Below are 17,303 nucleotides of genomic sequence, written 5' to 3' on the forward strand. Positions count from 1 at the left end.
CAGACACCCAAGTCAGGGGAGGAGGTGCTCCGGGCACCAGAGCTGAGATTCCTCTGCAGCCCATGGTGCAGACCATGGTGAGGCAGCTGTGCCCCTGCAGCCCCTGGAGATCCAGAGGGAGGCAGAGATCCACCTGCAGCCCATGGAGAAGTCCGATGCTGGAGCACATGGATGTGTGAGAGGAGGCTGTTACTCTAGGGGAGGCCCATGGAGAGAGGAGCCCATGCTGGAGCAGCCTGTCCTGGAAGGACTGCATCCTGCAGAAGAGTGACCCACGCTGCAGCAGTTTTGGGATGATTGTTGCCCATGAGGTGGACTCATGCTGGAGAAGTTAATGGAGAATTGTCTCCCATGGGAGGGACCCCATGGCAGAGCAAAGGAAGAGCTCCTCTCCCTGAGCAGCAGGAGAATGTTGGGTGATGAACTGACCATCCTGCCCATTCCCTGTTTCCCTCCACCACTGGAGGAGGAGCTAGAGCTGGGAGGGTGAGAGGGAGGGGTGGGGGGGAAGGTGTTTTTAAGGTTTTATTTTACCTCTTATTATACTGCTCTTTGATAGTGATAATTTTAATTATTATCTCTAATTCTGACATGTTTTGTCTGTGACACTATTCCATGAGTGATCTCTCCCATTCTTATCTCAACTCATGAACCTTTTTGTTACTGTCGAGTTGTGGAGGGGAGTGAGAGAAAGGCTTTGGTGGGAGCCTTTCCAGGCCAACCCACTACAGTGGGACAGCATGGGCAGGTGCCCAGGACAGCGGCAACCTCCAGTGTATTCAACTTTACCCTTGAACAAGTGCAGATGGTAGAAAAACTAGTAAAACATCTGGAAAAAGTATGCTGGTGCCCTGGCTGTTCCAGAGAGACACAGATGATTGCAACGTGCTGGGGTCTGGCCCAGGCCAACTGGGTCCTCTTCAACCTTATTCATTACCCTCAAGGGGAGAAGAAGTCTCTGGATCTGATGACAAGAGAACAGGGGCCTCAGGTACTCCGACCCCAGTGACAGGCACAGCACCTGGCCCTGACAACCCATGCTGGTGTCGGCTGCTCCTGTACAGGAGAAAACACAGATGCAAAAGTCACCTTGTTCAGTAAAGGAGAACAAAGTGAGGTCACCACAAGAACACGAGGAAGAGGCAGAACAAGGTGGGATCTTCCAACATTGGGATACACACTTAGCAAAGGCCATGTGGTTAATCAAGGCCAGAGGATCTGTCACTTTGGCTGGCCATGCCCAATCAAATCTTCTATGCACTTTCATGTGGAAGGTGATAAAGTTCCTGTAATGCATGTAAAAAATATGCTGGGAAAAGCAATCTGGGTTACTGCTGCCTCAGGCAAAGGCAAACCCATTTGTGGGATGAATTCCGTGCTCGGCCAATGAGGAGGTGCACAATAAGCTGGAAGGGGGCATGTCCAGGGCAGCTGCCCAGAACTGTCCAAAGGGATATTCTTTACCATAGAACATAATGCCCAGTATATAAATTGAGGGGAATTGCTGGGAGGGGCTGATCACTGCTCAGTGAGGGGCTGGGCATTGGTCAGAGGCTGGTAAGTCATTATGTTGTGCATAACTTGTTTTTTTTGGGTTTTATCCATCTCTTTGTTGTCACCTTTTTCATTATTATTTTATTTAAACTATTAAACTGTTCTCATCTCAATCCCCAGGTTTTTCCTTTTTTTCCCCAGTTCTCCTCCTCTTCCCCAGGGGTGAGGGAGGAGTGAGCAAGTGGATACGTGGTACTTAGTTGCCAGCTGAGGTTAACCACAACAACTCCATCACTTGAAATTAGAGAATAACATTAAGTAAAACACTAACAAGTCTTCCCTTGAAATCCTCATATCATGCTGAATGTCTGTTATTTCTCTGGTGAGCCTCCCCGGTGGTTCACTTTTATTCCTGATACTGTCCATATTAATGGTTCAGCTTACACCCACTGGACCTCAGAGGATGCCTTTTTTCCCACCCTCCATTATCAATTTTTTAGGTATATAGGTATCTGGAGTGTTGGATCCCTTCTTGTCTGCTTCCTGAATAAAAAAAAAATGTAGCCAGAGCTAATTCAGTCTAATTTAGACAGACTTACTCTCCCAGAATTCTGGAGTGCCTTTTCTGAATACTTTTTGATCTTTCAGTGTTTTTCTTTAAGCACACAAAATGGAACTGGAGACAATATTGCTGTCACAGAGGGATATTGTTTTGTTGTTTTTTTTTTTCCTCCCCTCCCTCCCCCTTTGAACCCCTGCATTTCATCCTCCCAGTTGTCAGGTAAACAAACACTGTTTTCCTACACACACTGACACAGAGAACACCCATCAATAAAGCATGCCTAAACATATACAGATTCAGTCTTACAATTATGGTTTGTATCCTTTCCCTTATTTTAAACCCTGTGGTTAAAAAAAAAAAAAGTTGAAAAATAAATCCAGAGGAAACCAAGTATTTTTTGTTTCATTTTTTAATTTGGCTTCACGCTGAAAATTTAATTTACAAGCCATTCACGAGGAAAATGTCCAGTTGAGCAGAATGAGCCATGATTGTGTAACTGCACTCAACACTTGTAGTGTATCATTTAGGTCCCTTCCAGTAAATCATCATACACCTTCTATAGCACAGTTTAAGCACCTATATCATATGCTCACTTCATCACACCCTATAGTCCATTTTAACCTATCAGACAAGCAACAAGAGAAGAATGCTCAAATTGAGGTATTTCCTTAAAAAATTTACTGATCACTGGCATTCAGAGGTAATGTTAAATCATATAGTTTTAAACATTGAAAAAATGTACAAAAACCAAGTTCATTTTTAAAAAATATTATCCTTAGTCTTCCATGCATGTTAATAAAAAATATAAAAATCAAATTTATAACACTGAAGCTATACCTTTTGTTCTGCAAAAGTATTTCCACAATTGGAGCCACAAGGTATGGTCATCTTTAGTACAATACTTGTTTTTGCTCTTCATTTTATGAAGTATAGTCAGTGCAGTGCAAAGGTAATAGTCTATGTACACATATCATTGGAGCCACATGAGGGAAATTTACAGCAGAAAATATGCATTTAGATCATTATTATCCAGTAGCACTATATATTGTTACAGATTTACACTGCACATCCAAGGGCTCTTACAATAAAAACCTTCTTTCTTTAAACACACCAGCTCTGTTTGAGCACCCTTGAGGTCAGCAAGTGAAGTTGTACCACTGATGGATCAACCATGTGATACCTCATAAGTGAGTCCCTACAAAACAGCTTCCTGCTCTGTCAACACAGGTTTTCAGCTAAAAGCATCCTTTTCATGGCAGTGCCTAACTTGGATTCAGTAGAAGTACAAGAAAATTCCAAAATGTCATAATTTCAGTGTTAACTTTTTTGGTTGTACATTTAAAGTTTCAAGTGTGTTCAAAATCATAGCAATCTTTTTTTTTTTCCTCCCAAAGTATAAAAATTATATCCTCAATGCAAGTTCAACTACAGAGATCAAAAATTTTTTTCTGAGTTATTTCTCAGCTTGTTGATTACTCAATTTTATTTTTCCAAAAATGATGAACTAGTATCTGTCATCAAATTAGAAATGTCTCACACACCTGGACAGATGCTGGGGATTACAAAAAGATTTAGAAAGTGGTCCCATTGAACAGATGTCAAATACTTTCAGCACAATGCTGCAACATTTAAGTAGTATAGTACATAATACAAGGTTAGCTGATGCTTATTCTTGGTCCTCTTCCAGGAAACAAATTCTATCACTTCTAAAGAAATTTACTTCTGACTTCTATTTCTAACATTGCTGATTTACATGGACTCTTAATACCCTTAGAGCAATATGAAAAAGCAATATAAACAAATCACCAAACACAAACAACTATAGAGACAAGCAGCTGCAATGGGTTTGCTTTTTGTCTAAGTATATACAGTTGCTAAGGAGACATGTTTAACTTAAAGGAAGTCTAATTCACATATTTAAAAATACAATTTCATTTTTAGATGTTGACTTTAAAACTGCTTTTGTTGTCTGGAAAATACAGCACTGGCTAACCTAAATGTCCTTTTTGAAATATAAGAAATATTTTGCTTGAAGTTCATTATAAAAGAAAACATAGGACAAAAAATATATACTTAGGCCATAAAAGATCTTTCAAAGTTTATTTCTTTAGCATTTAAAATACAAAATTGTCTTCATACTGGATAGTGAATAAAAGACATGTATTTGGGTTTTCCCCATATACATTCATAGACTTAGAAACAACCTATTGTCAGATGAATTTCATTTCCAGTACCATGGTAGGATGAAAAGTGTCTGAGCGTCAGCTTTCTTCGGTATCCATGAGGAGACTTTGTTTGCAATCATATTTATAGATCCTGCATGTGGAACATGGAAGTGAACAGGCTCACACTGAAAGTGATATAGATATATATATAGCGAGTCAGGAGTCAATCCAATTTAAGGTTTCACTGTAAACTTCTAATACTTCTAAATTTAATGTCTTGTTGCTCACAGGAACAAGGACAATCTCATAAGCTCTTTCTGACCTGCTGTCACCTGGACACACCTGCAATGGTTGAAGTGTATGAAAAGAAAAAGCAGTTCTGTACCTAATGGCAGGCACAAAATAGTTTAGTTTTGGGTAGCAATACCAGAACAGGACTCAAATATTCACCTGCTGCTGCTGGCTCAGGGAGAAAAGTCCATGAATGTCACTTCAGCTTAGGAGGCAGCAGGATCTCCCTCTGGCTGCAACAAACCTACAAAGAACAGACAGCACAAGCAAGAACTAGGGATACAGTAAACTGAATTCACCAGCCCAAGAGGCAGAAAAGATTCTTCTTTACTGTGGGAAAAGGCCAGCTGCCATGCTGGGCATGGATGGGATTTTCTACTTGCTGGTTTGGAATCAGGAGTTCAGCCTGATTTTTTTTTCAGCTGACTTTGGCTCAGAACTGGCACTCTTAAATAACACCCCATTGACAGTATAAAAATAGAGTATTACAGAAGTCATGACTTTTTTCTCTTGCTCCTGACATTTTTGGTCAAAGTGAAAAAACTGAAATGTAACACCCTAACAACAGATTATCATAGAGCACCTTTTTTGAGATCCCCAAGCTATCTCAAGTGAGCTCTGATGTTCATATGGCTCTGTTCAACTCAGAATAAAGCATGATAACTGTGATAATAAAAAAATACCCCCAAAGAGCTAAGTTATGTAACAGGAATAACTTACTGAGGTGCAATCAGTGCTAAGGTGATTCTACTGTTTCTGTTCCCAGACAGTGATCATTTTAAAACTGCAAATAAATCTCTACCCCAAAGTTCGTCTGCACAGGAATATTCTGCTCTGCCACCCTGCTAAGGAAAGTGGAATAAACAGCCACTGCCACCACATAACTAGTAAAATGATTTTGCATAATGGACTTGCAAGACAATCTAGGCAGTGTCAACTACTGTGCAGAAATGTGTCAGCATATCTCACAGAAACATAAACCCTCTATTTTATAAACCTCTTATATCCTCTGCTCTCTTGGTATCACCCACTTCAGTTTAATCATGTTACACATGATAAAGCACATCACACCATCTGGGGAAAAAAACCCTGCTTTCTACAAAACAAAGCACTCTTCCACTTGAAGAAGTCCAAGCAGTTAGTATCTTGAAAGAAACCTGAAATGTTTCCCAGAGAAAGGAACTGTCTCAACTTGAGCACTATGAGACGTAGGAAATACTCACAGACCCAATTCCAAACACATCTAAAGGATGTCCTGTTTGCTGCTGTATTCTCTCAGTAGTTTTAATTCAGTATTATCATTTATACATAGTTTGATCACAAACAGTTGGTGACCAGCACTGTATATCCAGTTCAGCACCATAACTATTCCACAGAACCATCACCTTTGTATCTCTGAGGTGGTGCAGGAGGGTTTTTACCTGTAAGAAGATCCTACAGGGTTCCTGTCATGTTTTGAATACTTTTCTCCATAATTAAAAGAAAAAAAGGCAGGGTGAGAAGATGAAATCTCCACTGTCAGTGACCAAGACATTACTGGGATGTTGTAGTACCTTCAAGAAGTCACCCTCTGAGTAAAGACCACCTGGCTTAAACTCTACCTAGTCAGGACAGCAAAATTACCTGAATGTAAGCCTTCTTGCTCATATGTGAAACAGATCTTGCAGTTTTGCTGGACTGATCAATTAATAATTTAATTAATTAATTAATTAGTAACTAATTACCAATGGCACTGATGACAACACTTACTTCCATTTTCTATTCTTCTGGGGCTTTTTTGTAGTGATTTATTCAGAATAATTTGTTAATTTAAGTCTTCCTAATCAGCTGAGGTTCAGATACCTGAAAAGTAGCCAACTACTTGAAATGCCTTGTTCAAAGGGAACTTCTGTGCCTCAATATGGCTTTAGGAGCCAAATTTGAATTTTGCTAATGTAGAAATCTTGGCTAGTGCATTTGTCATTTCCTGTTTCTAGAACACTCATGAAAGCGCTGCTAGAGAAAAAACCAGAGGGTTCACGTTAGGTAAAATGCAACATTTCAGAAAGTATTATGACCCACACTCTGAGCTAAAGAAAAATTGAACTTAGTTGGTCAGAACTTTAAACCAAAATTTTGTTTTCTCTCCAGCCTAGTTTAGCCCCATAACATATGCAAAGCTGTGCTTACAAGTTTTTTCTGAGATCACAGGATCTACAACACATGCTACTGGAGCTCTGCAACTAGTATTTTTTAAGTCATGGCAGATGTTTTTTTTTTTTTTTTGAAATTTGTCCTTTTATGAGGATGCTATTTTTGAAGGAGCAGAGAGCAGAAGGTGACTAAAACAGTTAATATGAGAAGCTAAAGTTACCACATGGTAATATTAAAACCACACCTTCTTTATAGATTTATCAGATGTTGAAGTGCAGCAATGACTTTTACAGGAAAATGTTTACTGCATTTTGTGAACACAAAAATACTCCAACCACCCCAATGCCTAAACTAGCTAACAAAGTTATTCAGCTTGCACGAAGATTCTGATAAAGAGCTCTGTGTGACACTTAGGTATTTACTTCTGGCAGCTGTGTCACTAAAGAGGTTGCATCACTTCCTCACTGCACATGTGTCCTTTTCAACCCCTGTGACCTAAGGATTTATACCTTGAAAATGGGATTAGCAAACACACACATGTCTGGTTGCTATTTATCACACCTAGATCATTCTAGCTACAATAAATGCATCCAAAACATATAGAGTAATTAATTAAGATAAAACTAAAAGAGTACAGCCTAGTTTCTCCATCAGGCTTATAAATTTCCTATGAAGTGTTTTATCTGTTACAGCAACAGACTCCCCAAAAAATCTGTAATAACACTTGCCATACCATGCTAGAGACAGTGGTTTAAACATGATTTGCACCTACCAAGCATTTGTTTGGTTTTAGTAGGGTTCCATTATGTTTGAAAAAATATACAATTAAACAAAAAAAAAAACAAACAGCACCCCAAACTTCAGATATTTTAGATTTGGTGGTTTTCTGGGTAACTTTTAATACTTGTTCAGGCATATTGAGAAGAGATACCCAGAGCCATGGCTGGGTATCTCATACAGTATGTAAAAATTCAGGTTGATGCAAGAACTCTACTGGCAAGGGATGGCAGTATTACGTAAGACTACAAAAATGCTCATCAGAAATGTCAAATGCCTTCACATCACTGCATTTTTTGTGTAAGGATCATTTAAGTTAAATAGTTGCTAAGTCTGCTTATGTCCCCTTGTAAATTCAGGGGGTATTGATAGTACCTGTTAAAATATACCAATCTGCCAATATTTTAAAGGAAAGCATTTACATGTCAGTGTTTGGTGAAGGGGAAAGGAAGTTTTCACTTCTACTCTGACTCTGCATCAGGTCATTGAAACTTGACTGTCACAATCCAGCTGCTCCACAGTTGATGCCTCTAAAAAGGCTTTTCATCAGGAACTACTGAAACACTTCTGCAGCTGGGGTTTGATGCATGAGCTGCAACAAGAGTATGGCTACAGTTATGTGATGTGTTACAGGCCTCTGCCCTCAAGAGCCCGAGTTCACCACCCTGCGGTCATGTGGCTTCTCTCTCACTAAAAGGCAGTCTAATATGATATACTACAAATGCTAAAATTAATGGAATTATATTAATTAATCTCAACTTTTGTGGCCTGATATGTGGTCTAACAATGTTTCCATGCAGGCTGATCCTTCATCCTATCATTCCTCTATTGTGTCTTTATCTCATTCAGTAATTTCTCAGAAGAGGGAGATTCACATTTCCTTCCAGAATCTGTTGTTTGGTTTGTGCCTTTTTCTTTTTAATGATTTAATCCACCAATTTTTAAATGAGTTTTAATCCACCAAGAATACTTGCTTGTGCCTTGTGTTGGTCACAGCCTTCTCCAGCAGCAGCTCTGGACTGGGCTCACTGGTGCATGAGACTTTCAGTGCCTCTTTGTGGAGCCTGTTCAAGGGCCCATCTGCTACAGGCTGCAGTGCCCTCCAAGGCACTCTGTACAGCTTAGGTGCACACAAGAACAGCTGTTGCACTCATCACAATTACAAAACACCTCACAAATAAAAATAAAGAAGTCAATGAACCTATGGGTTTTCATCAAACAGATCCTCAAGTCACTCACACCATACATGCAAATTAGACACACTTGTATTTAGCCAACTTTAATCAGCTTCCTTTGCTCTTTCACAGATGTGGTCAATGTATCTCTTTCTTTGGAGCTTCTCTCACTTCAGAGTTGTCCACAGGATTAAGCTTACCTCTTTCTTCTTTCCAGACAGATGTTGGGGAACTCTCTTATTCCCTGCATTATGAAATTCTCACATTCTCAAGCTCACATACAAAGGAAAAGATAACTACCTTAGCCAGCTTGAGCCACATGCCATAGTCCTGTAGAGATACAGTATGTCCAGACTACACCTGCCTTCCCTTACATACTGTGTAATTGCAGAAAACAGACCTCAGGGACATCTCCCTGTAACCGTGGGGCATCATCAGCAAAATCAAGTGTCTCTACTGGAGTTCTCTGTCTTTTCTGTTTTCAAAAACTCCAGTTTCAAAAACTTCCTTCCTCCAGTGAAGGAAGGCAGGCTGTTCACCCCACCTGAAACCCTTCTCCTTAGCTTAATAAGGCATATTGTAAGAGACTTTTCCTAATGCTTAACTTGCTTTTTCAAGTCATAGCTAGTATCTACCATCCTTGTGGAGAAGAGTGTTCCTATTTCCTCTATAACAACTTTTTCCATATTCAAAGACTGTTCACATCTTCCTTCAGTCTCCTCTTCTTTGGATTAAAGGGTATTTTAAATCTCTTTTTGAGTACTTTCTGTCCTCCAGACTTTATTAATTTACAGCCCATCTCTCTCAGGTGCCCCAGTATGAACAGGTACCTCAGGTAAGACCTTATCACATCTTGGTAACTAAGAAATACCCTGCTTCTCACAGGCCACATGCTGATGCACCCCTCCATCACGAGCATCTTTTCTGCAGCAAAGAGTTAAGAGTGCTAAGTTTGACATATTCTGTGCCATCCCTGCCTCCAGATATAGCACAGTAATACACACTCCTCCTCTGTGCAGCTGACTATTCCTACTTAAGTGTAGTTTCTCATACACCTTATTTTTTCCAATCAATTTCTCCTATTTTTCATGATCAGTTTTAATTCAAATCTTGCCAGCAAGTCTGCTGCTGCCCTGTGAGCTTGGCTTTTGTTACCTGGATAAATCAAAAGTTTAATTATTACCTCCACATACCCCCATAAAGCATATTTTCTTCCATTTTTTTCCTCCTACCCTCTTTATTAAAGCCAGTTCCAGTTTGGAGACCTGCCACATAGAGTTGAGGATTTCTAAGGACACATTCCAATACCCTAATGAGCTTTAAAACACCTGCTATTTAAAAAATACTTATAAAAGCATTTGGTACAAACAGACATCATTTGCTAAATAATCTCAATAGATTTCCATGCACAAAACCCTATAAAACTGGTCAGAAATGACTTAAAAGATTTTTTTGTTTGGAAGCAGAGTTGCCATCACAGTTATTTTGTTACAGAGTCCTCCCTCCTCCTACTCCTTGGAGCCTTCAGTCACATTTCCTAATCAATGAAGCTTGGTGGTTTTATAATAATCTAGATTTTTCTCTGAGACCTCCAGTAGCAATTAAGGCATCTGGCTTTACAAAAGGAAACATATGTATTACTAATACAAGTGTGGTGGTTTTTTTAAACAGTTCTAAACTATTCTAAGCTTCATATACGTTCTGTGAAGTATAAGTAATGTTGCTATAGAGATTTAACTAGCACTTCTTCAGGATGTTCTGCAACTTGCTGCTAGCTTGGTCTCTGAAGTGACTGCAACCTTTTCCAACTTGTGCTGATACACCCAAGTTTCCATGCTGTATTCCATGCTATGTTATCTGTACAGGCTTGCTACAAAAGAAACCTATGATTACTGATAAATCTCAATCAAATATAGCTCTGTATACATCTCCCATAAAATGTTGTGTGGATGTGATTTGGATTGGTTATGAGAGAAAAGCACAAACAGTTCAGTTATGTATTTTCAAACAGTATGTGGCATGTCAGTTTGGAAAGAATTCAGGTTTAATTGCATCCGGAAGATTACAGTAGAAAAGTGCTGGGGTGAGGGATAAGGATCTTCTCCTTTTCATTCTACCATGGAAAGAGAAACAATTTTGTCATTCAGCAATAAAAATAAAAAAGGAATCCTTAGCAAGTTTTTGTATTACTGTTTCCAAACTGTTCACTGAAACCAAAACAAAGGGCCAAAGTATGCTTGCCTTGCTCAAGAGAATAATTCCCACCAAAATCAACAAGACTGACTATTCAGATATGGACAGCAAAGTTTGGCCCCAAATAAACATCCCCATAACTAGGGAAAACACTAATCACCAAAGTGCACTTTACACCATAGTAGCTACATTTTCTTTATACATGCACAGTTTGTGCGACACTCGGTACATGGAACTAGCCAATGGAATATAAATAAGTTGTGCCGCTTCCTTTTAAATATGAACATTAATAATGAAGCACATTCACATTTTTGCCTTTCAAAGACCTTTTCAAAAAAAATAGAAACACCTTTCCCAAAGTAACCTGGAACATGTTGTTAAACATAGCACATATGATTCAAAGGATGGTATTCAGGTAGAACTTTCACACACAAAACTGGTATTTGCTTTATAATTGGAGTGACTTATGAAAATCCCAAGAAAATACAACCCTCTCACCAGGAGAGGAAGGTAACAGTTGTAGTGTTAATTCAGTTTCTTCTGCAAGGGCCTCCTTCTATCTCCAGCGCTGTCAGGGCTGAAGTCAGTACAGATACCATTAGGAGCAGAGAGAGATGAAGTCTTCAAGTCGCTCTCAGCTCCCATCTGATCAGCATAGAGATATTCTTCTGCAAAGTGTGGGTGCAACACAGCAAATGTGTAGAAGTCATCTAAAAAAAAAATAGTTGTTGCACAGAATCAGCTCTTTGAAACAGAAGGATGCTAAATTTGAATACTTCCACATATATAATCACATGATTTCTTTGTAGGAAAATAGCAGCAGTTAACATAATGCTATCCCCAGTGCTTGTTTTAGCTTTCAGCCTAACTTTATCACATCTGCAGAGCTGAGATGCTGCAAAGAATTATCTAAGCCCTCTGAAAACACTTCAGGCTTAGCTGTATGAAGGGGTAAACAGACTCAGATTTGCATTAAAATGCATGATGAACACCACATGCCCTGACATAGCATTTTACTATTCACTGGGGAAGTACAGAAGCCCTCCAGCTGAAGATCACTGAACATCAAGAGCAGTCATTTCTTAAATTCTTAAAACTCTTTTGCAAACATGCCCTTTAATGCTTTGCACTCATAGTTTGCTTCAACCTAACAGCAGCTGTCATTGCTGCCTTCTGCTTTCAAGATTTCAGCATTTTAAAAGTCCTAATATTTTAGAGAATAATATTAAGGAGATAATTTATAACACAGGAAAGAGCTCCCGATTTTAATATCAGATAATAACATGATAATAAGAAAAGCCAGGTTAGTTCTTGGTGGAGTGGGGAATCTTTAATATCAAGAAGTAACGTTCTGTGTTGAAAATCAGACACAGAAACTTTATCTCAATTTGCCCATATGACTTTATTCAGACATGACCTGGACACAAGATACTGTACAGGAACCAAGCAACAAGAAGCTATTCTTATAATGTAAACTGACACTAGAAAAATCTGGATGTGAATGTTTTCACTAATTCAGTCACCTACAGTGTATCACACACCTCCCACTCAAATTCACTGTGCTATCCCAGAAGAGCTCATGATCAGATGATGATGTGAATTCTCTGGAGGGCAGAGCAGATGACACCCAAAGAAGCCTTTCAACGGAGTGAAGCCCAGCTCCTCCTACAACTTGGGCTGGCATGCAGCTTTCCCTCTCTGCCACTCTTTGAGATGACATAATTTTTCAATACTGCAAAGGACAAGGGAGCAAGGGAATGCCATAAGGCTCACAGGGGCACTGAAGTTGTAGGGCAACTCTGCCTCTGAACTGTTGAAAAGGGATAGTGAGGAGAAAGCAATAAACATAACTTTATCCTTCCACTCACAAAAAACTGGGCACCCTTTATCTACAGTCTATATGGACCTAGAGCATTCTGGATCTATAACTTCAACAAAAGTTGATGAAATTTAGGTCATGAAAACCAACATTACCATCTATGTTGAAAAACTCTACATACAACAGGCTGATGGATCATGTAAATGATAAAGTCTTCATGAGGAAAGGGCAATCCAAATTGAACAGAGTAACATTTTGGATACATCGCAGTAAGCTGACATTTTGGGTCCTGCTAAAATAAATACTGAAACTATTAAAGAATACATTGCAGAGTGCAATGAAAAGTGCTTGGAATCCCATTTGCCTTATTCACCAGAAATGTGAAACAAGGTCATGTAGAAAGAACCAACTATTCCAGCATCTAATCACAGTTCCCATCTTGGAGTTCAAACTGAAAGCAACTGTGAAGCATTAGACTGAAGGAAAAGACCACCTCAGTCATTAACCTGGGGAAAGAAGGTGATTTTGCTTCCTACCTCCATTAAAAACAAAGAGACAAATAAAGAACCCAAAGTGGAGTTAAGATTTATGTCTGTATCTTTGCATTAGGTATGCATATGTACTACAAGAACTTCAAGAGTTTTTTCTCCTATCCTTGAAACACCCTCCCTACTACTTGATGCTCCTCCTGGAAGCTCTGTGCTCATTAATCTTCTCTAGGTTCTTGTTTCCACTAAGGTAAATAATATTACAATCCTGTGGTTAATATATAATCATTTTAAGCAAATAATTCTTCCTTCCCTGATTCTTCATCCATACAGATACTCCAAATATGGCCAATTCCCCCTTTTTTTCTGGCTACAGCAGGCCAGGCAGTCTTCAGAACACTTTCACAGTCTGAATTGTCTATCAAGAGCTGGTGGAGAGTTTCCTAGAATTTGACATGCCCTCCTAGAGAACCTATTCAAACTCTCCTGAATCATGTCTTAAGACTGATAGATCTTGCCTCTGTCTATATTAGACTAAAAGGAAAAGCAGTGCAATGAAAGTGCATCTGAACAACTAAGCCAACTGCACACTGTATAAGAGAACTGATACATAAATCTTTGGCAACCAGAGTGCTTTCAACCATGCAACAAAAATTCAGATTTCCAATAATTCAGATTCACAACCTCAATTTTGCTCTTGATTATTCTGTTTACTTGCAACCTGAACTTTATCTTTGAGATGAAATCTGTGGCTTCAAGGACTCTGCTGTGCATGCAGCAATTTAGGTTTGATACTTAAGGTATTTTATCTTTTGTTCTTACAAGTAAGGCTCAACTTAATATTCCTGCTTTAAATTCCAACACCCTAGAAAGGATATTGGCAGTAGATTTCTGCTGTGTGTATCCAAAGTAACATTAGCTCCATCAGATACAGCGCTTTGATTTCTCAGAACTTGTCTGGACAGTATCTTCAGAACTGTATGGTCTGCAAGTTTTTTCACCTCTCCTTTCTAGTAAGTAAGGGCAACAAATTGAGCATGTGTCAAGTCCCACATATTCTCAAAAAAGGCAAGAGGTTGAATATTTATGGCAGGAACTTTCAAGACAGAAATGCAATACCAAAAGTTTATTTGCAACTTCTAAATCTGTAAACTAGTAATTTGGATATTTACTCCCACTATTAAAACTTTCAGATATGTTAAAATGACATGTTTCTATTATAAAATGAGCACTTCTCTCAGAAAAACCGCTAAGGAAAGTTTCAAAGAAATTACGTAAACATCATCCTGCTATCTGCTTTGCATTCCATCATAAAAGACTATTCTTGACTACAGGATATAAAATAGTGAAAATGAGGGCCAAGCACTCCAGTGGCCACTGCTGTGGCTTGGTGGTCCAGATTTTCTTGCGATGGGAACATATGATGACCACTTAGGGAAAAAGTGCAGATTAAATGCAACAATTACAGATTAATATTAAAATATTAGTTCTTTGGCAACTCACATGACCTGGTCAGAGTTCACTTGTACATGACTACAAATTTAGCTATTCTCAAACAATGAAATGTGCCAAATTAAAATTCTGCTACACTTACCAGCTTAAGATTTGTGCTGGTATTTTTGAAGCTGGTGATTGGGAGGTGGGGGGAAGAGCTGAGTCACTGCACATTATGAGTTGGAAGACAAGGAGCAACAGTGATAGGCAAGAGAAAGGCAATTGGCAGGATGGATGTGGAAATGCTGGGTACGTGACAGATAGAGGCACAGAAAGGAAAGGGATAGTACAGCAGGAATCAAGGAGAGAAGACAGTAGTAAGGCAAAAAGAAAAGGACAGTGGCAATACTGTCCTGATACTGATTTCAGTAACTCTAAAATATTTGTGTATTTAAAGATTTACATACATATTGTATGCTTGAAACAGAGGAATTACTAGTGTAGAAACTATGATTTACTAACGCTAATGTATAATTTTGTAAGATTTTTACCAATTAAATACATACTGATTATCCTGAAGGAAAACAATTAGAACAGGGTATGTCCTATGCACCTCTACTGGAGATACTTAATATGTTGGCTACCAACAACTCAGTTCATACTCAAATGAAATAACTAAATTTAGAACCTTACTGAATAAAACATAAATAATCTGAAGTAGCACAGAAGTACTCTGACTCCCAGCACAATCTATTCACCCAGGTCTCAATTTTTCAAATGCAACTTTGTTGCCTCCATTCTACCTATATTGCAGACTATAGAATAGGCAGCCTGGTTAACCCCCTCATTTCCTGCTCTCAGACACAAAACAACAAGACAGAGCAAAGGCATGTTTCTTTAAAAATACACATTCACATACATGGAAGTCATAGAACAGAATACTTTGAAGGAGCTAATCCTCATATTATGTGACTTGAGGAGGGGAAAACTGAAAACATGCAAACATGGCATTTGATACCAAAGGTGAAACTCATTTTTTTAAATGTAAATTTACTTTGTTTGCAGTGCTGTTATCAGTATTGAAGTCACCAAGCCAACTAAAAAAGGTAGTTTATTAAAATTGTAATTGCTTTGTTTGTCAACATGAATGCAAGCAACTTGGACATTTTGTGACAGTTCAGATGCAGTTAGAATACTTACCATATGTAATCTTTCCTTTTTCCTCTTCATCTACAGCTCTAAAAAGATGTGTAACATCAATTTGTGACACACCCATGGCAGTCTTCAGAATATGAGCTAAATCCTCTTCTGTTACAGTTCCGCCTTCTGACTGGTACAGCTATGAAATCAAGACAGCAAGATAAATCATTGCAAAGCTGAATGCCAGCTCTTATAAACAGCACTACACTGAAGTAAAGCAAAAGGCTGGTATTAGAAATTCTAGTCACTCTCAGACTGATGTGATATATTAAGGATTTCAGATTCGTCTGGAAAAAAAATATCATCAGTTCACATGTGTATGTTTAGAAAGTAAAGCTTGCTATAATCAGAAAAAAGTCCTATGTTTACATGTCTAAGCCCTGGAATCACTGTGATATTCAACAAGACTGTCAAAAATTAACATGTTTTGCAAACATATAACTGAGAACAATATTCAGTCCATTGAGCTACGTGTCTGAACTCCAACACAGTCTGTAATATTGGGAGGTATATTTAGGTCAGCCTAAATCAGATACCATTTCCACTTGGTCAGGTGTAAAACTCAAGATTCCTTTGATCAAAATCCAAGAGCGAGCTTGCATTAAATGTCTGTATCTAAATGGTATTAATCAGGAGAATCCTGCCCACGTGGGGCATATACATATGGGCATATAATTTTCTACAAGTATTTATTCCAGAAAACAATCAATTGCATACTCTTACATCCTAAAGAGTTCCCTCAGAAAGGATTAGCTTTACTACTGACAGATTAAAACCTATGAATAATTGCTCATAGTCTCATTCCATTTTTGCATATGTACAGTGTTTTACCCTGAATACTTCAAAACATCTGTACCAAATATAGCTTCATTAAGCTTTCTTAAGATAACTCAATTTGCCTATACAATGTGAAGTGACAGAAAGGAGGTTTTGAAGTATTTCTCTCTCCTTTTCAAGCATGACAACACTGAAAATATCAAACCATGTAAAAAGTGCCATTTAGGAAACTTCCTTTTAATTTCTCTACATCATTGAGAAGGTGGGAACTGATGAGATGAAACAAAACAGGCATAAGTATATATTTTTCACACAAGCAGAAGCAGTTGCCATGAGACAGAACACCTTAGTGGAATAAAAATACTGAAATTCCATGAAAGAAAACATATGCTCAAATCAAGAATCTTGCCTTTTGCCCCCCAGCACCTAGCCTGCACACTGTTTCACAGGAATAGGGCAAAGACCAAGACATTTCTTTAATAAAACTTGATACATTTTCACAGTACAAGTAGTCAGGTAATATTGGGTGGTCAGTATAAACACTATATATATTATATTATATAACACTATATATTGACAAGATTTACAACAGCCTTTAGTTTCTTTAGCAGTTTAGAAGGGAAGGTGTAGCACTTGCACTGGAGCGCTGCTCTTAGTCCAAACCTCCTGCCAAGGCAGGGTCACCTAGAGCAGGGTACACCGGAGTGCATCCAGGTGTGTTTGGAATGTCTCCAGAAAGGGAGACTCCACAACCTCCCTGGGAAGCCTGTTCCAGTGCTCTGCCGCTCTCAACAC

At 38.7% G+C, this 17,303-nt stretch overlaps 1 protein-coding gene across 1 annotated transcript in view; it reads right to left on the minus strand.

Moving 5' to 3' along the window:
- Positions 1 to 2,447: 2,447 nt before the first annotated feature.
- The window catches only part of LPCAT1 (lysophosphatidylcholine acyltransferase 1), a 67,356-nt gene continuing 52,500 nt past the window's right edge, over positions 2,448 to 17,303 (minus strand). Inside the window, exons 13-14 of the mRNA XM_036400805.2 lie at positions 15,732 to 15,870; positions 2,448 to 11,500 (exon numbers count right to left, since the gene is read on the minus strand). Coding sequence (XP_036256698.1) covers positions 11,316 to 11,500; positions 15,732 to 15,870 — 324 coding nt within the window. The 3' untranslated portion in view covers positions 2,448 to 11,315. The remainder of the gene's footprint in view (positions 11,501 to 15,731; positions 15,871 to 17,303) is intronic.

This window comes from Molothrus ater, chromosome 1 (assembly GCF_012460135.2).
Source record: "Molothrus ater isolate BHLD 08-10-18 breed brown headed cowbird chromosome 1, BPBGC_Mater_1.1, whole genome shotgun sequence".
Classification (NCBI taxonomy): Eukaryota; Metazoa; Chordata; class Aves; order Passeriformes; family Icteridae; genus Molothrus; species Molothrus ater.